At 38.4% G+C, this 23,434-nt stretch overlaps 1 protein-coding gene, 1 long non-coding RNA gene and 1 pseudogene across 3 annotated transcripts in view; 2 read left to right on the top strand and 1 right to left on the bottom strand.

The window, feature by feature from the left end:
* The window catches only part of LOC110069672 (uncharacterized), a 146,075-nt gene that overhangs the window by 54,741 nt on the left and 67,900 nt on the right, over positions 1-23,434 (bottom strand). The window contains exon 12 of the mRNA XM_089272217.1: positions 9,581-9,661. Within this exon, the coding sequence (XP_089128343.1) occupies positions 9,581-9,661 (81 nt within the window). The remainder of the gene's footprint in view (positions 1-9,580; positions 9,662-23,434) is intronic.
* LOC149104379 (uncharacterized) lies at positions 11,860-14,454 on the top strand (annotated as a pseudogene).
* On the top strand, positions 16,671-22,407 carry LOC149104380 (uncharacterized). 2 transcript variants are annotated; one of them, XR_016210122.1, is made up of 2 exons: positions 16,671-17,673; positions 17,939-18,455. It is a non-coding gene; the product is annotated as an uncharacterized LOC149104380 (long non-coding RNA). The 2 variants fall into 2 exon arrangements; XR_016210121.1 differs by lacking the exon at positions 17,939-18,455 and adding an exon at positions 20,460-22,407 and having other exon boundaries at positions 17,126-17,673.

Here is a 23,434-nt window from a genome sequence, read left to right on the forward strand (position 1 = left end):
ATAATTCTTAACTGGCCTGTTGGTTTCGCCTTTGGAAAGGACTTTTCCCTCTTGCAGCGCGCCAAATTTACCGGTGGATTTTTCCACCGGGTGACGTAAATACTCATTAATCAATGAAAAAACAAGTACTGACTATATGTCTTGACGTCACGCGCCATCAACGACACAACTCGCAGAACAAATGTCTGCTGAGTTCAAGTTCTCGGATATACTTAAGGATATGAATTTACTGGAAGCAATTGAATATGGTCTATCCGACTTAATTTCAAGTCTTTGAAAGAGGGACTGGGCTATTTATCCGACCAATTCGTGTTTGTTTACTTACGGACGCGATCTGAGATCCTACGTGATCCGGATAGCTTGAGAGAATTAAGTTTGGGCCTTCAGGAAGAGGAACATAGCCGTTCCTGCAATTTGTGTAATTGTTGCACTTTTAGTTGATTTAATGAATGACCGAATTTCTTCTCTACAAAGAATGGGCATTGCAGCAAATTTGCCGTGGACTTTTTACCTTCTTGAAAGCAGTCATCGATCGATGAAGGACTTTTGGGAACAGCCCTTTTACTCTCTGCCGTTCGTTGCGACTTCGATTCTCAACGTTATTTAATCAAGAGAGCTTTACAGGATTAAAGTTCTCCGATCCCCGACTAGTTCCCCCTTCTTGAGTTAATTCGGATTCTCGACGGTACAAGCTAGATCTACATAAGTTTATAGCATTTGTCAGGCAGCTCTCTGGTCGATCGCTGGTTGATCTAGATTAAAATAACTCTCGATCGGTTTAAACACGGTTTTGTCTTTTCAGGAGGCGTTATTCGATGAAACAGCTTTTGCCGTTTGTCAATATTGCTGACTACATACTGCACTGTACACAAATAAATTCATTTGAGTCAATCATTTTCTGCTTTCGCGACGATTGTGCGCGAAGCACATGGAAAGTGAGAAATTTTAATCATGTTTTTCACGGCAAAATTTTACGCTCTAATTCACATCCCTGCAAGTGAAACAAGTCGACGTCTCGCGACTTACATAGCTCTCGCTCGCCCTCGCGACTTCGTCGCTCCGAGAGTACCCTCTCGCTTCCCTCGAAGGAGATAAATAAGTCAAGGATTAAGAAAAGGTCGACTTGTGGCAAGTCTAAGTTTAATAGGTCTTTGAAAAGCCTGGCCCAGGAACTCCGCTTTTAGGCTTGGCTAAATCTATATATTATTTGCCGCACCCAGGAGCCCATCGCAAGAAGCGTGCAACTACCCTATAAACCTGTCACGGGGTTTTCACAGACCGATCTATTTTTAGTTTCAGTTTACCGCGAATTTAGATCTCCGCAGGAACGTTAGTGACCAATCACAAGCACGAAGTGATGGGCTCCTGAGGTGAGGTAAGCCATTTTCTTCCTTACCGATGCGCGCCCATGTAAACAGGAACTGACCTATTTCGCGGGGAAAGAAGCCTAAAAATAGACCGTTCTGTAAAAATGCTTAGTATGGGAGTGGCACGCTCCTAGGGATGGGCTCCTGCCACATCGTAAATCTTTAAACCACCAGGCTTATAGCGGAGGTCACCTCAGTTGTTAGTATGGTCATAGGACTATCCATATGTAAAGAGATGAATCCCACTAGAGACGTAACAGGCTTTGCTTTTAATTTGCGTACAGGGTTTGACAGGGGTGAGAGCGCTCGTCACCCATAAATGTTCAACCTGGGTTCGATTCTGGCCTTGATAGTTGAGTTTGTTGTTGGTTGTCGCTTTGTTCCGAGGATTTTTCTCCCGGTATTCGGTATTCCTCTTTTCTGAAAAACCAACATTTTCTAAATTCCCTATGTGACCTCGTTGGAGGACACGCATTCATAAAAACTAGCTAGGGCTAATGTACGTCCCTTCATATTGTCCCATTTTGGGGATAGTGTATCGTGGGAAAATTTTCCACTTATTGGAGGTAGTTTGATAGTGCAATAAAATTGGTTGGAAACTTCACCTGCGCAACTTTGTGTGTTACATCTTTGCAGTTCTGTAGCTTGTCCCAGTCCACTACAGTCTCGTCCACCGTTTGCTGGTGGGGGATTGGTGCATGAACGAGAGCGACTTTGAGTGCCCGATCCACATGACTTGGTACACCGAGTCCAGTAAGACCACTGCGAGTAACCGCCATGAACTGAGGAGAACCGAAATAAAAATAGAGCTACTCGTCACAAGTAAAAATAATAATGATACAGAACATTTGTGAACTTCTTAAAGGAGATCAGTCCAAAAAACGTATACTTTTTTGTCAACGCTAATAAAAATCTCGTACTAAGTCAAGCCACTCACCAGGGTTTCAGGTTTTCCTTGTGAAATTCGTCCTTAAAGAAGCCCAAAATTTTTAACAGTACTCAGCAGCCAATCCACGTTTTTCGTGACGTTATTCCGTCAAAGAGATTTTGTCCAAATGACTTGCGACAAGCCTTTTAACTACCACTCTGGGTTATGACTGCTCTTTACATCGTAGTTAGAAGTTCTTATCGAGTTCGTTTTAACACTACGCACTGCTCTACGCATGTGATTACTCGGAGTTTTGGCCTGCTATATTCTGTCCTTGTAATTCACACTCCTTCCTGAGAACCAATCGCGTAATCGGCCAGTCAGCTGTAATCGGATGCTTGTCATGGATAGTTACACAAGCCAATCATTCTAAGTCCTCATAGCTAAATCCACCATGCAATTACTTCATTGATTACACTCGCTATAGTAACCAATTCAATGAGTGATTTTGTAAAATAGTCGTGGTTTATCCCAGGTGGATGTCTTCAAAGAATCTTAACGGCCATTTTTCAATGTATTGTCCATATATTTTTCAGAAATTGTAATTACACGTTTGGCTATTTTTTTTTTTAATAAACCCTTTGATTCAGTCTGTAATCATACTCGAGATTAAACAAATCGGACTTTCGTTTCGTGGTCGTCCGATTTTGATCATCAAGTGTATGATTACAGAGCGGATTGGACTCCACTCAGTCCTATAACCATTATTTATAAAGGCAGTTGTATTCTGTAAATTTCAATTGCCCATAATCCACTCTTTTTACCCTCCCCCTCGGAAAAAAAAAAAAAAAAAAAAAAAACAATGCATAAACTATAGTTGTGAAATGCTCTTGGGAATATGTAGACCGCCCAAGAGCGTTTCACAACAATAGCTTATGCAAAATTTGGACGGCAAACAGAGAGAATTATGGGGAACTGGAAAATAGAGAATTGAAGGTTTGAGAGCCCCATAAAATTGCATTTGTCAAAAAATATTTCACCTGGGCAACCTTGTGTGTTACATCTTCTCGATTCTGTAGCTTGTCCTAGTCCACTACAAACTCGTCCACCGTTTGCTGGTGGGGGATTGGTACATGAGCGAGAGCGACGCTGAGTTCCTGATCCACATGACTTGGTACACTGGGTCCAGTACGACCACAGTGAGTAACCGCCATGAACTGAGAACAACGGAAATAAAAAGAAAGCTGCTCGTCACAAGTGAAAATAGTAACAATACAGAGCATTCTAAATTTCTAAATTCGGCGAATGTGCGATTCCGGTGTGCACCAAAAAAGAAAAATCAGTTACGAAAAAAAAGCGATTACTTAATCAAGTAACCGGGAAATGAAAGCTTTCAACAAGACAAATCTCTTAATAGTATAGCCGTGCAAAATAAGGGTGGATACTCCGCGGCGAGAAGATATGAATTTTGTGTTCGAATAGCAAGAACTGAAATGAATTTCTACGAGAACATGAAATTGATATCTTTAGCTAACGTATAGTGTTTTCATTATTATATGGAGACAAAATATCTGATATTGCCTATTTTATTGTGTTTCCAAATAGTCGAGCTTTATGGATACGGGTATTGTTAGCCACCCATTAACCGACGCAAAAAACCGAGTTCATTCAACACAACTGAAAAAGGCGGGAATCGTGCCTTCATTGAGTGAAAGAGTGGCATTCAGAAAATACGCCACTGAGAACCTGGATGAAGTGACGTATGGAATCTAAGAGTGGTTTAGTTCCCAATGAAACAATCTTCTCCATGTAATCTTCTCCGTCAAGTAACATTATAAATTAATCCAAATTGTTATATAGCTTGAGGTTAGTTGAATTTACGCTTCCTCTTATTGGTTGATTCATGGTCACGTGGCAATGGCTAAATCTAAATGTCACCCGGTGGGCAATAATTAAGCGATTGTTGCCCGCTCTGCCACTAACCAGAGGTTACTTTGACTTCTCCTTGCCTTATTACTTTACACTAAACTCTAGATATATAACAAAACACTTAATAATTGCTCCTTGGGAAGACTGTTGGTTTTGTCGTCCCTCGGGACCAGTAATTAAGAGCAGTTTGCTGTAAGGATCGACTAAGGTCATGCAAGATAGAAAAAAACCGATTTTCCCAAACTTTGCCAGAATAAAGGCCTAGGTGAACTAGTTCTAAAAATAAAATAAAAAATTCAGGTCGTTTAGATTTTTATTTATTTTTTTGCAAATGTTTTTTGTATTTTGTGCAAGAGGCGGCCTAAATTGATGCCGAAATTGGGCATTTTTCGGAAGCTCCCGCTTCGCGACAGAGCTCACCTAAAGCGCTTTCACTTTTTAAACGGGAGCTTCCGAAAAATGCCTGATTTCGGCATCAATTTAGGCCGCCACGAGCGCAAAATACAAAAAACATTTGCAAAAAAATAAATAAAAATCTAAAGGACCTGAAACTTATATTTTTAGAACTAGTTGACCCTTACAGCAAACTGCTCTAAAGTGTATAATGTTATATTTTTCCATATCCAAATCGAGGGCTTAAAATAACAACAATTATTTTATTCGGTTATTTATTCGCTTTGGTGAAATGCTTATTGGTAAATTTCTTTAAAGTTTGTTGTGTCGAATAGATAATTAGTATTTTATGGGAGCTCCGATTTTTGGTTTGGCTAAATCTATTTAGTAGAATTCTATTGGTACACTAGTGAAAATGCTACAATCCGATTGGCTAGGCTACTCGTGTATTATCAGCAATTAGTGTGCAGTGGATGGAAGTCGTCGGCAAAATAGCGACGTTTCTCCGTTTTTGCGAAGTTGCAAAAGAACATTTAGATACAAATGAATAATTTAATTCCTGGGAAGACTAAAAGAAGCACCTTCACTGTTTCAAGACTGTAAAAAAAGAGAGAAAATGTTGAAAAAACTAATGAGCGCGCGTACATAACAGGAGTTTCTGATCGACAATTCAGTCCGCGCGATTTTCGTAAAGGGTAAAGTTAAATACAATGTGCAAAAAGAATACAATTCGAAAAAGAATTTAACTAAGAATTCTACTAAAACAACTAGATTATTCGCTCTCGATTTTTATTTAAACAATTGAGTGTTTCTGTCGAGGAACTATCGGCTGATAGTTGCCCCGCGGATATTTAATGTTCTTAAAACAAATATTTGCCCGAGAAGTGAAGCTTCGGGGGCAAATATGCTAGTTTTAAGAACATTAAATTTCAAAGGGGCAACTATCAGACCGATAGTTCCTGGACATAAACACACTATTGTCTTTATTGTTCACTATTAAATTTTCGTCTGCGCGCCAGTTCAAAAATCATATTGAATTATTTTCAACTTTTTTAGATGAAAGCCGTTTACGTCAAATGTAAAATTTGAAAAAGAAAACAGACAAAAACGACAATTTCAATTGTTTATTTTCTATAAGCCGGCTCGTTTACAGAAAAATTTTCAAGACGACTACTATCCATCCGGTTATTTTCCTCGGACGGGCAGTATGGACTGATAGTGTCTCTCCGCAGATGAACACTATCGCGTCACGTGATCAATTTAAACCAATAGGAATCGGAGAAAATTTAGTGGTGAACTATAAGAGGTGATAGCTGATTCGGCCTTCGGGGTCATCAGCTATCACCTCATAAAAATCTTGAGCTCATAATCTCATTGTTAAATAATAATGTTTCTACAGAAATAAAGTAAACATTTGTGCCAACTGAAGGACAAGCAAGAAGAGTACATAATTACGTGGAGAATCCTTTTCAAGGCAAAGTGTTACACAAACCTCACTAAGTGATGTAATTTGTGCACCACGAAAAATACTTTATAATATAGCCAAACCACACTTATAATGGCAGCCATGAACACGAACTCACATCAACATGCAAACATCAACGAAAGTACATTGTTAGAGCTGTATCTCGCGCAGGCAATTAACTTTATAATTATTGCACGAGCAACTTAGCGCGTGTAAATATCTATAACGGTTTATTGTAACAGTTTAACCCACGCGATCATATTGTTGAGGTAGACTTAAACTGATGCTTCAGTGTATGTGGAGATTAATTAACTGATGAGTGGGTCAACATTGTGTTGGTCTACAAAACTGATTTGTACTAAAATCCATATTAGCCCAAACTGAGTAGTCCATCTACAGGCCGATAGTATGCCAGTTTTGGAAGAGCGAGAACAATGCTTTACGTCACGAACCATAGCATGATCACCATGGCGATGAGCATTTTCAAAACATGAAAAGATCCATGATGGCGGCCGATTACGCGGGGTAATAGGGAGCTTACGAATCGACGACTTTTGCACGACGCCGCTGTTAGATTGCGTGACATGCTCACTGCGCATGCGTTTCTGAGCACTTCCCAGCTTCGCGCCAAAGTCGACGACGTTGGTGAGAGCGATTTGCCGGCGTCTTGGAAACAGGAGGCCGTGAGGTTAGTTTGCAAAGTTTTCCCTCGATGCTTCGGGTATTTTTGCCAGATAATTTAAGTATCACATTAGGGGCATGTCCTTGATGTTTGATTTAATTTTATTTGCCTGTTTTCGTTCAAGAAACGACCTTCTACAGTGCCATGGCGAACGCTATGAGTTCAACCAACACTGAAAGCGGTCAAAGCACGACACGGTGTGAATGAAAAGCAAATTGCTGTATGAAAAATCTTTCATTTTAATCACGCTTCACTGAAATATAAGACATTTTTTGGTGTACAATGAATTTGAAAGGACTAAAAGGTTTTAGCATTCGTGTCGACAGTTAGAAACAAGGACTAGATAGCTCAACTAGAGAGCTAGGCGATTTTTCCTCTGTTGTTTTGAGTGGTCTTATAGCCAGCCTAATCTTTTAGAACCCAAATTTTTCTCGACGTACAGCTGCGCTTTCTTTTCTGCCATGCTAGCACGTTTTGTTGGTCTGTCTTGAGTAATTTTTTTCTCGAGCTCCTGAGACAAAAAAAATTTGTCGGTCGCGCATAAACGCCGTCGTCTTTACTGCGAATCGTAAATTGAAATTTCTACAGGACGACGAAGCGAGACTATAAGGTGACCCAACGGCGCCGTCGTCCGAAAGTCGTCGATTCGTAAGCTCCCTATTATCGGGGTAAAAGTATTCGCTTTAATTTGGCCTTCATTTCGACTTTTCTATGCCTAATTATGGGAAAAGTCGTTATATACGGATAATAACCATTCTTGTGCTAGAATAATGAGCGTAACATGCATGCACCTAGTGCTAATAACACTAGCAGTGTCGATGCTACTGCTATCATTCCACGCAAAGTTCACGCCGAAGATCTGCCAAATTGACGTCAATCGAGTGGCTTAAAGCGCTGGATTTGAAATCTGGTGGTCCCCGGTTCAAATCCTCCACCCTACCACTATCTGGATTTGTTCTCGGTAGCCCCGAGTTCAACTTCTCGGCCGCGTTGTGTAAATAGCCAACTGGTCAGCCTCCCACCAGTTGGAATTCTTAATAATTTGTGTTCTATTTGCAACAGTTGTTTGTTTATTTACAATGTCCTCAATTAGCACAACAGTGCTAAACAGATTTGACACTTAAATAAAGTTATTATTATTATTATCATACGTAATAAGAGAGTTCTTGTGTTCGCAGTAATTTTTGTTTCGTAAATATTCGGTTTTGTTTAGCCGGTCGAATATTCAAAAGTAAATGTGATGTAGTCTTTCCTAAAATCCACAAAGACTGCAAAACCAACATGATGTAGTCTTCGATTGTTGTAGATTTCCTTTCGGACTCTTTAAGTCTTATAGACGAACACTGATAAAAACTTTCATTTCCTGAATACATCAGTGATCTTGTTTTAAATGTGTCATGTTTGCTAATGTTTGGTAATAATAATCTAAAAAAAGTCTGAACTACTTTTTGTCGCCCCTAGATACTAATTCAATGTTAATTACGTTTATTAGTGCAAAACTCAACATTTTTCTAAATTCCTTGGGCAAAAAATACAATATTTGTGGACTTGGTCACACTCTACACCAGAAGATGTTTTGGAATAGTGTTAAAGGCTTCGAGGCATGGCTAGCCTGCGTATATATTAGTAGAACCAAGAACAGTAGTCTGCTTGTGATGTATCAAATGTGTCCCTATCAGTCAGTATCCTAATTTTCCTCAAAGTACAATTATTACAATTATCTCAGAGTATTGTTTTTTTTGTCATCTTAAAGCTTAAGTTGAAAAGGGGTTTGCGAAAAGATACACAGAAAGTTTGGACACTGGGATGTTTCCACGAAGGACATTTCTGTCCCCCTTCTTCACAAAATGCTAATTGCAAAGGTTTTCCAAAATTCGCCTGGCTCGTTTTGAGTGAGTGTTTCCTATATTTTGTTTGACTTCTCAAACAATTCAGTATGATGCCTCGCATTGTTGTGAATGTGTGCACTGCTTATTTGAGGGCTGAACTCCAACATTCCTGAGCCCTATATATACGCCGTTTAATCTGGGGCAGTGCTGATCATGAAATGTGACAGTGCTAGATCTAGTAGCTGTGGTAGTCTCTTTAGACTGCTTACAAGTTAACTCAGTCGGAGAAGATGCTGATGAATGCAAGTAACAAGTAGGAATGGAAACTGTATCTTTCAGCAAGTCTGCTTCAGTTTGGTACAAAAGAGAAACCTCCTTAGAACTTACGGTTAGAACTATTGTTATGCTTGTCGCACAATTCTTTTTAGTTGACATGATCCTTGGGTGGAAGCGTCAGCTACCAATTGTAGCAAGTTTCGAATGCCAACAGGTTGTGACCTATAAGCTTAAATTCTGTTCAACTACGGAATGTTTAGACCTCTACAAGGAGTTCTGAAATTTGCATAGTTTCTTGTGCCAATTCCTCTCCTTTGATAGATTTCGCTATTAGCTTTAAACATACCAGCCGTTGCTTTATCGTCAGTCAGCTGTTACAAATCTTACAACTATTGCCAACGTCTGACTAAGTCTTGTTGTTCCATCAACTATCACAGAAACGTGATTTCCGGACATCTCTCCATTAGTTGTCTCTTCTTCAAGCTGCCCCATGTTGGGCGCAGAGGTCAGACGATAGTCTCCCTCTTCGTGTAATTTGCGGAAATCGTCCATCTTGTGAAGTGGAGAACCGGCCTGAACCCTCGGACGTACAAGTGGGGGAGAGGAGAGGGGGGGGGGGGTGGGGGGATGGGGGGGATGGATGCCACTCTCCTATGAGTCTTTTTTTCCCCAATTTTCGAAAGAACGAGGTACAGATCGATGACAATTCGTTTCTATGATTAAGCGTCGACATTTTCGGTCTACATATGATGAAGTATAAATAAAACTTACCATTTTTCAGTTCGCATCGTGAGCCACTGAATCCTCCTTGGCAGCTACAGCTAAATCCGTTGAGGCGGTCAATACAAGCACCTTATAAAATTAATTTAAATGCGTCGGATTCAAAATCTTAAGACTTGATAACCCTATTCAGCCTGGTGGACGGGGGTATAAAGTTCCCGCAATGTGTTCAATCTTTCAAATTTTTGACGTCAAACTTTGTTCCTTTTCCTAAAACATTACAAGGGAACAATTTTGCGTATTGCTTGTTTAGTCACGTGACTGGGCATTTCTGTGGTAGCGATGTTTTCAAAGGGTGTTTTACCAAATTTGGTGTTTTTAAGTATAGATTTTTGCTTTAATGCGAATTTTGATTTTATGATGATTTTTTCCCATATTCTTTACATTACTTGAATCTCGATATATTTTGCTAAGTTTCAGAATCAATTTAGGAGTTGTTCTGACTTATTCGAAAACGTTTTGAAATTCAAGATTGCGGAGCGAAGATGGCACCCATTTTAAAATGACATCATAGACACGTAGTAATCAATTTAGGACTCTTTAAACACTGTATAAGTTTGATTACTATTGAGTGAATTCTTAACAATAACTCCACGAGAGCGCCTTGGATATGAGATGATACTACTCATTGATAGCCAATGAGGCGAGTTGGATATGAGTTTGCTATAATCATCTCATAACCAACAAGCACGAGTGGAGTAATTGTCCAAAATATAGGAAACTAAACTAAAATAAAAATAAATCGCCCCAATAAACTACATGTACACACATTTGAAGAGCATGTTATAATTAACAATTAGACCCGTAGCCCGCAAGGGCTACGGGTCAACAGCCCATTCGGCTTCGCCTCATGGGCTACTGACCCTAGTCGGACAGAAAAGACAATAATAAAGTTAGCAAATGCAAGTTGAAGAAATACTTATTTGGGAATAAAACGAAAGAAAGCGTCACGCTCGATTGCGCAGATTTCGCTACTCGAAGACTATTGCTAATAGTCCTCTAGTAGCGTAGTCAATTAAAATGCAGGATTTGCATTAGTCCACTGGTTGGGTGATACGAATAGCTCATGTATCATGATGGCTAAGCCACTTAAAATTCTTGAATTGCATAATCCAATGCAGCAGTTTTTAATACTTTTGGATATACAAGTGTCAGTTCGACGAAAATCGCCTCTGTTATTTTGGCTGTTTGTCCTCTTTTTTTGGCCGCAGTAGAATAATATTCTCTGGTGTAAAAATAGTCCTCATTAAACGCTCTTAACATCAGAGTTTCGAATTCTAAAGACAGGATATTTTCGTCCGCCATTGTTTCAAAAAGGTTCTAGGGGAACCCGCAATGGACCATTTCGGCCATTTTGAATTCAATTGTTTCAAATAGCTTTTATGGGATGCTCAGGGGGCAAATTCGAAAAAGTCCATTGCGACGGGGAACTCGCATTAATACGACTTTAGCCATCGTTTTCCTTGTCAACAATCGAGTATTTTATATATGGTCTGGACTCAGGACTAGACATTTTTTCCTCTTACTATCAAATTTTCCATAGCTGAGACGAGGAACTAAGGATGGCTGATGTTTGTTATTAGGCTAATTTAGCACCAGGACGGGAAAGTCAGATGTCGACTGCAGGGCGCGCGGAATAACCTTGATTCTGTTCTAATTTGACCATATTTGGATATTTGTACTGCGCGCGCCGTCGTCAAGTGACATTCCCGTTCTCTTGCTAAATCAGCCTATTATTTGGTGGGAAACCCAGTGGTTCTATTTTCTGCTTTTATATTCTGTGAATCACCGGATTGATTCCCCTGTTGTTTATGCTAATAAGGGAACAGCCCAAAGGTTACTGCACGCTGGGTCGAGTCAGCCTTACTTTAGGGGGTTGAACCCCCTCCCTCCCCTAGATCAGCCCTAGGCTTCCCGCGTTTATATCATGTGTAAACCATACCAGTTGTCCAAAGAGTGTGTCCACTGTTGATGAAATGTCCTAAGGCTAATTTGTACCTGCCATAAGTGGACATCATCTCTTACCGGTTTTCATGTGACGTTGTCACTTTCTAACATAAAATATTATCGATCGTTCCGAGGGCTTTCATCTCAGAGTTAAGACCCTTGCTCTAGGAACTTGACGTTTTACAAAGTTTCAGCTCGACAGGGTTCTTCGTCTCGTTATAGAGCCGTTCGAATTTTTCAAAAAAAAGTTTCAGCTCGACAGGGTTCTTCGTCTTGCAAAAGAGCCGTTTGAATTTTTGAAAAAAAAAATGTATTAAGAGGGAATGTCCACTAACGTAGCGCCAGTCGTGGCACACGATGAAAAATTAAATTTTTTCATAATCCTCCCAGAGATAGCCTATGGTAAGCCTAGAAACGTGGTGAGATTTTTTTCTTGAAATTTTTTTAAACCCGTCAAAAAATCAAAACTTCGTTACAGTCCCACACCTGGTCAAAAACACGCAAAATGTAGGGACTAATACTTTATCATAAACTTCGCTTTGTTCAATCCGCATTACAATAACATTCCAGTTTGAGCCTGGAGACTTATTACTGAGGGGTTTACAAGTCTTTTGAGGCCAATTATACTTCTGTGGGTTAATTTTCAAGGTCACGACGAGCCGCTTAAAATCACTAAAATTCGCTTCCTCAAAATTCTTAATTATGCACACTTTTTCAATCGGCAAATTCGCTCCCGGTAAAACACCGAAACACCTAAGATTCTGACATTTCAAAAGACGAAATGTCAGTGTAAAACCTGGTATAAAAATTATTTTTGGATTACTCCCCTCTATGGGCTATCAGAGGTATGTGCGGCCCCGAAGGGTATGGTTTTTTTTAGCTGTTTGTCTTAAAAAGGTGTAAAATTTGCCACATTGGACTAAAATAGGGTGTGTTTTTCACTATGGCTTGGCATTGAGTATTTTGTTTACAAGGAACCGATTATTTCCGCATTAACATTGGCAAATTTGTAGCCCTTCCCAAAAGTTTACGCAGATGAGGCCTTTTTCTGGTTCGCGACGGTCATATATTAGAGCCGCTTACTAATTTTATAGGTCTGAAAATTGGGTATCGACAGGAGCCATAATCGGGGACGGAGACCCCAGGCGCACGCAATTTCTAGTATTGGGGTTGTCCCCATGATATGGGACAATAATTCTATTTTAAGAACAAATTGCGCCATCGCCTGAGGCACACGCGCGTACATGCTGCGAGGATTTTTGCGGATGTCGCGCGGGGGAAATGGCGTCCGAAATTCCCGAAATTTTTCGTGTTTTTGGCCCACAGCTCAACGCATTTACGTCTGTTTGAATTTTGCTTAAGTATTTTCGTCGTAAGCTGCTCCAGTTTGAGTGAAGTAAGACAGTGTCGAATTTAGGTATGTTCCGCTTTAAGCTTAGATATATGTCGCTGACCAAGTTATGTTCCGACGGATGCTTCTTTTACAGGAGCTGTACATTACTCCACTCTAAGTTTCACATATGTTGAGGATTAACAGCTTTTCCAAAACACAGCAAAAACCTAGTTGGGTATATTAGGATATAGTAGCGTTTCAGGACTTCCTGGCAAAGTTTCCCTCCTCTTGCCACAGGCTTACGAGGATTTCGCCAGAGTCTATCTCGACCGAAAAGTAAAACAAAAAAAATAATTGCAAGTTTGAGTTTCGCCTGAATTGTAAGCAACGCTTGATGTTTTATCAAGGCCCGATAAGCGACAATAAAGTTTATGTCTGTAGATGCTGCTCAGTTTTGTTTGTGTTAAAATCAGAAGCATATAACCTCGAAGCGTCTAAATTCTCTTTATATGTTCGGAACAATGTTTAGCCGACCAATCAGAACCACGGGATTTTTTTTGCCCAAATATGGAATTAGCGGATTGAGGTAAGTTTGTTTACAAAATGGCGGTTTTTTGCAGAGAGGCCGTACATGTCTTCAAGAACACTTGAGAACAACAATTCAAGCCATAATCCCTCTCGGGAAAGCGCTGTCGGAATTTGATATTTTCAACAGGGTCTGCAGAAAGGATCGGCGAGCTTTTTCTGATTACTTTGAGTCAAACTTGGCTGGTCAAGTTGTAGATGCTTGAATCGAGCGTGTTGTTTCGTGCCTTTCGTGGACTCGTAAAACGCTACAGTGACACCTTTTTCGATTTATTTTCCGAGAAAGGGAAAGGCAAATCATATGATAAATCTGCTGTGCTTCACGTAAGATGGTAGTAGTTTGTTCGTCAGGCGTTAGCTAGCCAGGATGAGTGTGAAATCGTGAAGGAGATGCCGTTGCAAGGTAAGGATGTTGTATGTTTAGAGAATGTGACGACAGAGAAAATGAACATTGTGGAGGACAATGTTTCAGTTTTAAAAGTCGGTGTTGAATATAAAAAAAGTTTACGGCCCCCAGAAAAAATGGAGGATCCCGAAAAGAGGAATATATCTTGTCTTGTACGAAACGTAGACAAAGGAAATCTGTTTGTGCTTAAGGTGGAATTAATTCCCTTCTTGCGGACATTTGCATGTTTGGAGACGTTGCAAACCAAAATGGATTTCAGTTGTTTAATTTGGTGGAAAGCTCCTCAAGATTTAAGGTTCTACAACTTAGCAAGGCAGTACTCATCCCAGATGGTGTTTTGGCTACAAATGCATGATTGTAATTTCTAATCTGAAATTCAAAGTTTTATTTCAACCCATACACTTACATCCGTAGACATGATGTTGACATTTCTTCTAGCTATGCATGAATACATCAATTGTATAAATCAAAATAGCTTAGAAAACTTGAGCACACTGATGACCTTACCTTGTTATGGCACTGAGTTGCAAGGATGTTTCTTTTAACTGAATTGCCAAGTGCTATTAGCACTAAAACAGCAAAAAACACCATATTTTGGAGCATTGTAGGGCAAAATTACAAGATAAAACCGAAAGAGCCTTAGCCTGATGATGGTGAAACCACAGATGCCATTATAAGTAAATTTTCCATCGTTAAATGTTCTATTTAAATTGTCTTGCTCCTCAAAAATTGCTATAATCAATTGCATTGATATCAGAAATCCATTGAAATGGCTTTAAAATCACCATGTTACATTCACCATTTATTTCACGTGTAATATTTAGTTCCCAATGATATTTTGTTAGTAATTGGAGATTATCTCCAATGGGTACAGTGAATTAGCAATGAAAGCATAGCTCATGGTTTCATTGGTAGCCCTCATGTTATACCTCTTCTCATAATGAAATCAAGCCAGTGCAACTGTAGAAGTAAACTGTCAATAAATCGTTTCTGTCGTTAAATCACTTCTTTTGTTTGTGTCCTCTAGGCCTCACTATCAAGCTGAATTTTAATATATTGAAAGTGGCCTATTGTAACTGAATTCAGTATGACCAAGTTTAGTTGTATATCATCCATCTATACTGAGATGTTTTGACTAAAATAACCAAATTGTAACAAAATTTGGAAATAAAAGCAGAACTGATGCAAGTCTGTTCTTGAATACTTGCAGTAGCTCTTAAAATTGGAGATCACTACACAGTATGCCCCTTTGTTAGTCAGTTGCAAGGTCATTCAGTAGTCTGTTTTGGTCAATTACAGTAGCTTCTAAATTTGATATTGTAGACATGCTGCCGCTTTCCTTGTTTGATAACTACAATGTAGATAGAAAAAGTTAAGTTATTTCTTGGGAAATATAGCCAACATGTTAATCCCAATCCCATAGTCTTTTAAAATATCAATTGGTAATTTAGCATCTGCTTCAAATATTTTGGCTGGCTTAGAAGTAGACTTGGGTGGAGGAAGGGGAGGGCTGTATTGAGTGGCTAGCCACCCCTTTATGGAGAAGCAAAAAAAAAAAAAAAAAGGAAAAATATTGTGGTTACGATAGAAAAAAAGGCAAACACTCTGAAAAGGTACCCAGTAGTTCATTGCAATTTCTACTTGTGGCATTGCTAGTATTTCTGGTGTAATAGTTTTCGATAACATGTAGGTCTCAATTCGCAAAAAGCAACATTTTGTGGGCATGTCCCTGACTCGCCCCCAGTCGTTTTCATATAGCACACGGCAGCGCGCGAGGTGGAGGAACAGGGGCTGACCTACCCATCTCACCTTGCGCTTGCTTCCTTGGTACCCATCTCTCCCTGCGCTCTATCTCTTGTATGAAGACAACTGGGGACGAGTTAGGGGCATCCCATTAATTCTGCAACCAGGGTTCGTACGGGTCCTGGAAAACCTGGAAAGCCCTGGAATATTATTGTGGCATTTTCCAGGACTGGAAAGTCCTGCAAAAGGGCTACTGGGCCTGGAAAGTTCTGGAAATCTGTTAAACTCAAGTAGAAAAATATGAAATTTATGGCAGACAGTAAGGAGAATTAACATTAAGATCATGAGATTGAAAGGGTTAACGTGAATTTTAGAGTCCTGGAAAAATCAATCTGAGTCCTGGAAGAGTCCTGGAAATTTGTGTTTGAAAAAGGATACAAACCCTGAGCAACCCCGAGGGTACCAGCCACCCCCACCCCTCCCTCCCTCTTCCAAAATCGTTGCTCTACCCTCGCTGCACTGGAAAAGTTGAAAATTTACATGGACATGTCAATTTTAATTTACAGCGTGTAAATATTGATTTACATTCTTTATAAATTACAATTTCCATGTTAGGGTTTTGTAAAATAAATTTACAGGAAATTTACAGCTTTTAGTACAGCATGTAAATGTTCTGTAAATAGTGATTTACATTGTCTTTGTCGACAATGATCATTTGAAGAACATGTAAAAACCTGTAAGATATTTTACACACTTTTACAGTATCTGCCTTTGTAAAAAACATGTAAATTGCTTTGCTAAACCATGTAAGAAACGTGTAAATAATTCAAGCGAATGCTGTAAAAAGTCTGGAAATGTTATGTTTGTAACCTGTAAAAACCATGTAAATGAAAAAAGGGGGCCTGTAAGAAACATGTAAAAACCATGTAAATGAAAAAAGGGGGCCTGTAAGAAACATTTAAAAGCCATGTAAATGAAAAAAGGGGGCCTGTAAGAAACATGTAAAAGCCATGTCAATGAAAAAAGGGTGCTTGTAAGAAACATATAAAAACCACGTAAATGAAAAAAAGGGGCCTGTAAGAAACATGTAAAAACAATGTAAATGAAAGGAAGGGAGCCTGTAAGAAACATGTAAAAACCATGTAAATGGAAAACCTAGAAGTTGCACGGGTGCAGTGGGGGGCTGTAAATAGCCTGTTAAAAACATCATGTAAATTAAAAAGGGGGACCTTGCAAAGGCTGTGAAAACAATTTAAATGAGATAATGGGGGCTTTTCGAAAAACTGTTAAGACCACGTTAATGTAAAATGGAGACTCTTAGAAAAAAAAGACCTAAATTTAAGAGAAGGCCTGCCTAAACCCTGCAAAAACCATGTAACAGAAAAGTGGGCTTATTTAATATAACTCTGGTGTAACGGTTCAACCAACGGAGACTGTTGAAATGATGTAAATTCCAAGTTACCGACAGGGAACCATAAGGGACACGGCCGGCCCAACGACCGTTTTCTCTCGAATGCATTGAAACGCTGTTTTAGGCTATCTGGTGTACTTTCAAAGCTCTGTAGGTTAATTTTAGGTTGCGCAAAAAAAATTTATCTGTTCGGTTATTCTAGAGGAGCTTGTGTATCTCGTACTTATTAGGGCTTTTTTGTCCATTTCCCGAAAACGTTAGGACTTATCGCCTTTCCGAAAATGATAGCTGACTTTTTTTCGGTACCCAAAATGACATTTTGTTTTTTTGTTTTGTTTTGTTTTGTTTTTTTGGTGATTTCTACCGTTCTGTGCTTTCATTGCTGTCACTGTTATCCCTGTCCCTTTGTAAGAGCATACCAGCCTTGTGAGTGCCCGATCTCCAACAAACAGGAATCAGCGGTCTTCATGTTAGGTACCAGGTCCTCTCGGTTCTCCCGCCATGTTTGGCAGTTCGTTGGAACTTGCATCGAACTCGAGCTCTGTTTTAGCGGGCCAAAATCCACTCTATCTTCGCTTCGTCATCGTGCACGGTTTCAAGGCAAAGTTTTCCGTTACCCAGAAGCTGAAGATAGCGATTACAGGCAACAACAACAACAGGTAAGCAAGTTTTGCATAAATTGAACGAGTAGAGTAAAGTAACGTCAAGATACTATACATTTCGTTTTGCCTTTGGTTGTGAATGTGTCATTATCAAGGAGAAGTTACATTGCTTGTGGAATTGACTTTGTTGATGTTTACCTGCTGTGCATAAAGGGCTTTATTATCTGTTATTATCTGTTCTCGATAACCGAGTAAGAGCATGCGACATTTGTTATTGGCTTATATGCACCTTATGATTCCTCCTGATACATTCTCTTGTAAGGTTATGTTGCCCTCTGATGTGAATGCTAGTAAGCTAAAATGTAATGTGCCATCTTCAGCAGAGAAATTTCTCTTATGCTAGTGTAAGTATTCTGAAGTTACTCAAGTGTCTACAGTTGTACCTACATGCAAGTTACAATATGCTACACAACTGTACATGGACATTGCACCCACTGGTGCTGATAGTAAGTTAAATGTTGTGAAATTTTCTTTCACAAAAAAAAACATTACGATACTTTATAAAGAGGTATACATGTACCTCAAACTGTCATGAAAACTACACAGGACTTGAAAAAAAAAGGAAGAGTAACTTGCCCAGGCAGGAAAATCTACTCGTCTTGGACAACACAGTATAGTCAATCGATTATTTCATAACAATCAATAGGAATTAGTCAATGATATCAGAAATCAATAAAAGGATTCGTCATGAGTAATCGATTGTGATCAAATTTTCAATAAGCATTATCAATTTTGCTGATACTAGCTTATCTTTTAAGCAACATTTAATAAGAAAGAAATGAACAAAAGATATAAAGTGAAATATGAAATCATGAATACAATTGCATAAAAACATAACATTGTATCTTGTAAACAGAATATTTTGCTGGCATACATGTATCGGGGACTATGTTTTGGGGGTCTTTGGTAGTGCCTTTGAAATCTACATGAAGTTACAATCAAACATTGTGTTGAGGGACACAATTTTTCTACAATTTATGTGAACTAACAAAGAGGCCAACTTTCAATTGATTCTCTAATGACCGATAAATTTGGTAAAATCAAATTGATAACTTGAAACTTCTCTAGCATGTGAGTATGAATTTCTTTCAATTGATTGATAGCACTGATAACCCTTACATTAATTTCAATTTATTGATTTATATCAATTTCAATTGATTGCCTTACCCTGGGATGACCAGACATGATTTTAGAGACCTGTTACAGCTGTACATTTTACTTGTACAAAATTGGGCTCTTACCAAATACATGCAGGTTTCATGTGTCATGCATCTGTTCATTCATCTGTAGCAGGGCAGGAAAAAAATTGTAAGTCACTTGCCCAGTGGGCCAGTCAATTTCGGTTTTCACTTGCCCCCATTTAAATATTAGTTGCCAGTGTGGTGGCCAGTAAGGAAATCAGAGGACAAATGCGAATGAAGTACGCTCGGATTCCTAACTAATTCTCGCTTTCAACCTAATAATTAACTAATCTTTAGGTCTTAAGTTTTGAAATGGAATGACTGGAAATTATCACTTATCAAGCTGGCATTTTTAGTCAGACTCACAAGACTACTGAGGCTACATTGTAATTTCACTTGCCCACCGGGCCACTGAACTTCTATTTTCGCTTGCCCAAGAGCAAAATTTACTTGCCTGAGGAAATCGGACCTGGTTTTTTCCTGCCCTGAGTAGATCACAGATAACACCAAAATGTGGTAAAAACAAAAAAATATTCACATAAGCCATTACCAGAGTGTGTCACAGAATCTGTGAATTTTTCAGGCGTGTCACTGGTGTTCTTACCACATTTTGATGTCTTCTGTGATCTATTACTGAACAGATGCGCGACAACGTAGAATCTATGTGCTTCGTAATACATAACAAAGAGACAAAAACAAACATTTATGACATCAGCTGTACCTTTGTCCACCAGTAGAGCATAAGTGCATGTAAGAAACAATCAAATTGTGCCTGCAAATAACTTGACTTATTGTTTAAACATTGTTTAATAGGAGTTTGATTTATTTTGCATGAATATTACAATGTAGAAGATAGTGAACATTGAATATTTACTGCCACACATTTTGAGCTTAGTTCTTCTACATCCTCTGACATTCAGTGCCTGGCAAAGTTTTTGTCACACAGTAGCTACAGATGTAGATGTAAGATCTGTTTGATTGATGAATATTCAGGGCTCAAAATAATGGCTGGTCAATGGGCAATGTCTGGCCAGAATGGTGACTTGACTGGCCAAAAACTTCACTCGCCGCTCATGTTGACCAGTCATGTCATGTTGAGACGGTCACATTGTTCATTCTTGGATAAACAATCAAATCCCCAACTGTAAATCTGAGAGTTTTTAATCTCTTTTTTATTATGACCTCTAATGAAAACATACACCAATGCATACATGTATCTGTTCGAACGGCTAAAGACCATTCGAGTGACTGGGGTTAAATCCGTTCGGAAAAATATTAAGCCAATTTTTAAACGGTCTAGCAGTGACTGGAACAAACAAACTATATTTGTGGGTTTAATTTGGCTCACATTACATGTACTTGATTTTTGCATAAATATCCTGACTGGTCAGAAACAAGACGTGACCGAGCTAAAATTACTTTGGCCAGTCAACATGACCAGCTACAGTCCGATTTCAAAGGTCACAGTATAAATTGGAATGATAAGAAACAAAATAATAACTGCAATGTAAAATTCACTGATTGATATCATACACAGAATTTGCTGATTCATACTCAGACATAACTTATCTTATATAACGAAATGTTTTATGTTACTTGTAGGATGAAGTAAAATTGAGAGTGATCAATACATGCATACTCCTTGGCAATGATGCTTGATCAGGAAAAAATCAGCCACTGAGAAATCTACAGTACCTTATGACTCTATAAGGGGTCCAAGGCCCATTTCTTGAAGGCCCTGGAAACTTTTCAGGCCCACAAAGCCATCTTTAATTGAGCTGTGTCTAGAAACTAAGAGCTGTATATGCCTGAAACTTCTTGTGTGAAGGAAACCTCTGTTCATATTGAGAATAAGCGATTAAAATAGCTCTGTAAGCATAAGATTTCAGATTTTGGTATGGCTTTCTGGGTGCAAAAACTTTTTGGGACCTTCGAGAAATGGGCCCCTGGTGCATTACAGTCTAACATGGTGACCTTCAACACTTTGATATGCTCTGGCAGCTTTCTGGCATAAATTCAACCACTTTAAACATTATTTTTTAATGCTCTGAAGTATCACTTACACTGTACCTGTGTTAGTGAATTAGCGTCAAATTTAAATATCTTAGATTGCTAGGTTGATACTTATTGTTCAATACAGCAGCTATAAGATTTCATCATAAAAAGAAAAGGTTATGTTTACATACATGTAGTACCAGAACAATAATTTATTAACTTATGATGTGTTATGGGAACTATGGTACTAGATAGGCCCTTCAATTTCAACAGGCCCCTATGAATGTTTTTTTACAGTACAGTTTTTTTATCACAAAAAGAAAAAGTAAAATTTTGAATATTGTTTACAGTGAATGTTTTGTCAGGGGTCCAAAATGTTTGTACTGTTTGGATTCCATACAGTTTTGGAAAAAGAAGGAAACTGTGACTTTGTAAACATAGCCTAAAAGGTGTCAGAAGCCTTGTTTTATATTATGCAACGTAGTATTCCTTTGGCATGAATGTTTTTATGATGAATTTAAAATGTCAATCTCTATCTTGTGGTAAATGTTTTTTCTCCCTATTTTCTGTTATTTCAAAAGAACAATTCACTCTATGAAAAAAGTTGATCAATACTTCACACTTACATTGCAGTAATTTTCATAATAAGGTAAAGGTAAAGTCTGCATACGAGCCACGTGGCCCAACAGGCTGGAGCTTATCCCGCTTTCTGTAGCAGGAAGCGACTAGGACTATTTCTACTCCCCCTGGATCAGATGCCAGTCCACTGCAGGGTTACCCCACCATTAAATTCGCTGCTACCCACTTATACACCTGGGTGGGGAGGCACTGAGAGTAAAGTGTGTTGCCCAACAACACAACAGAATGTACCCGCCTTGAGCTTGAACCTGGGTTGCTCGATCAGGAGTTGAGCGCACTACATGTAACTACGAGGCCATCGTGCCTCCCCCATTTTTCATTATTAAGGCTAATTTAATCCTACATTAATTACTTAGTAAGAAAAAACAGTTTATTCATTCATTTTATGACAAAGGTATTATCATTATGTTACATTTGACTTCGTGGATTTAGTATATATTTAAGACAGGTATCCATTTGCAAACAATTTTAATTTAGTAATACACCTAAATTGCAAAATTTTTACTAGTTGTAGCTGACAACAGTATAGTTCTTAATCATTTTATTATTTATGAATTAAACAGCTGAATATGACATAGTTTTGCACAATCTTGAAAAGGTCTTGAATTTTAGTAGAATTCTTGAAAAGTGCTTGAATTCGGTTAAAGGAGCTCAGTCATGGTATTTTAAAATATTTTGGCCATGCACAAAATTACATTTAAGTCGTCTTGTTATGGATAGATAGAAAAGAAAACATGTTTTATTTGTTGTAATGTATACATTGTAAACCTTATTCATGGCATATAAAAACTATTTGAATTTTACTGAGTTTGTTCTGATTGCAATAAATTTCTGATTCTGTATAAATTTGCATATTTTCTACTATTATAATTAATGTCAACAGATTTGATTACAATAAAACAGTACATTCCATGCATTTTTCTTCAAGTTATTATTTACAAGTCATTTATCGTACAGGGTTTCTGCCTCCCTTTTTCGATTTCCATGTTATTTACAGGCTCCCTTTTTCCATTTCCAGGTTATTTACAGGCTCCCTTTTTCAATTTACAGGTTATTTGCAGGCTCCCTTTTTCAATTTACAGGTTATTTATAGGCTCCCCTTTTCAATTTACATGTTATTTACAGGTTCCCTTTTTCGATTTCCATGTTATTTACAGGCTCCCTTTTTCCATTTACATGCTATTTACAGGCTCCCTTTTTCGATTTCCATGTTATTTACAGGCTCCCTTTTTCGATTTCCATGTTATTTACAGGCTCCCTTTTTCGATTTACATGTTATTTACAGGCTCCCTTTTTCGATTTCCATGTTATTTACAGGCTCCCTTTTTCGATTTACATGTTATTTACAGGCTCCCTTTTTCGTTTTACATGTTATTCACAGGCTCCCTTTTTTGATTTACATGTTATTTACAGGCTCCCTTTTTCGATTTACATGTTCTTTATGGGCTCCTTTTCTGATTTCCGTGTTATTTACAGACTCCCTTTTTCGATTTACACGTTATTTACAGGCTCCCTTTTTCGATTTACATGTTATTTACAGGCTCCCTTCTTCGATTTACATGTTATTTACAGGCTCCTGTTTTCATTTTCCATGTTATTTACAGCCTCCCTTTTTTTATTTACATGTTGTTTACAGCCTCCCCTTTTTTATTTACATGTTATTTACAGTATTATGGCACCTTCCCTGTATTAAATTTACATGTTATTTACGGGTTTCCAGGTTGAATCACAAGAAATTTACAGGCTATTTACAGTATTTGCAGGAACAGTTTACATGTTATTTACATGATCTTAGCCCTTTGCTTTGAAACATTTACAGTGTTTTCTTCATCATTTACATGTTTCACTTAAAATATTTACATGTTATTTACATGAAACCTCCAAAACATGTAAAAGGGGAAAAATCATGTAAATTATTCTTTACAGTCTTTTTTTGATTATTT

This window comes from Orbicella faveolata, unplaced genomic scaffold (genome assembly GCF_042242905.1).
Source record: "Orbicella faveolata isolate gen_17 unplaced genomic scaffold, um_ofav_v1 contig_34, whole genome shotgun sequence".
Classification (NCBI taxonomy): domain Eukaryota; kingdom Metazoa; phylum Cnidaria; class Anthozoa; order Scleractinia; family Merulinidae; genus Orbicella; species Orbicella faveolata.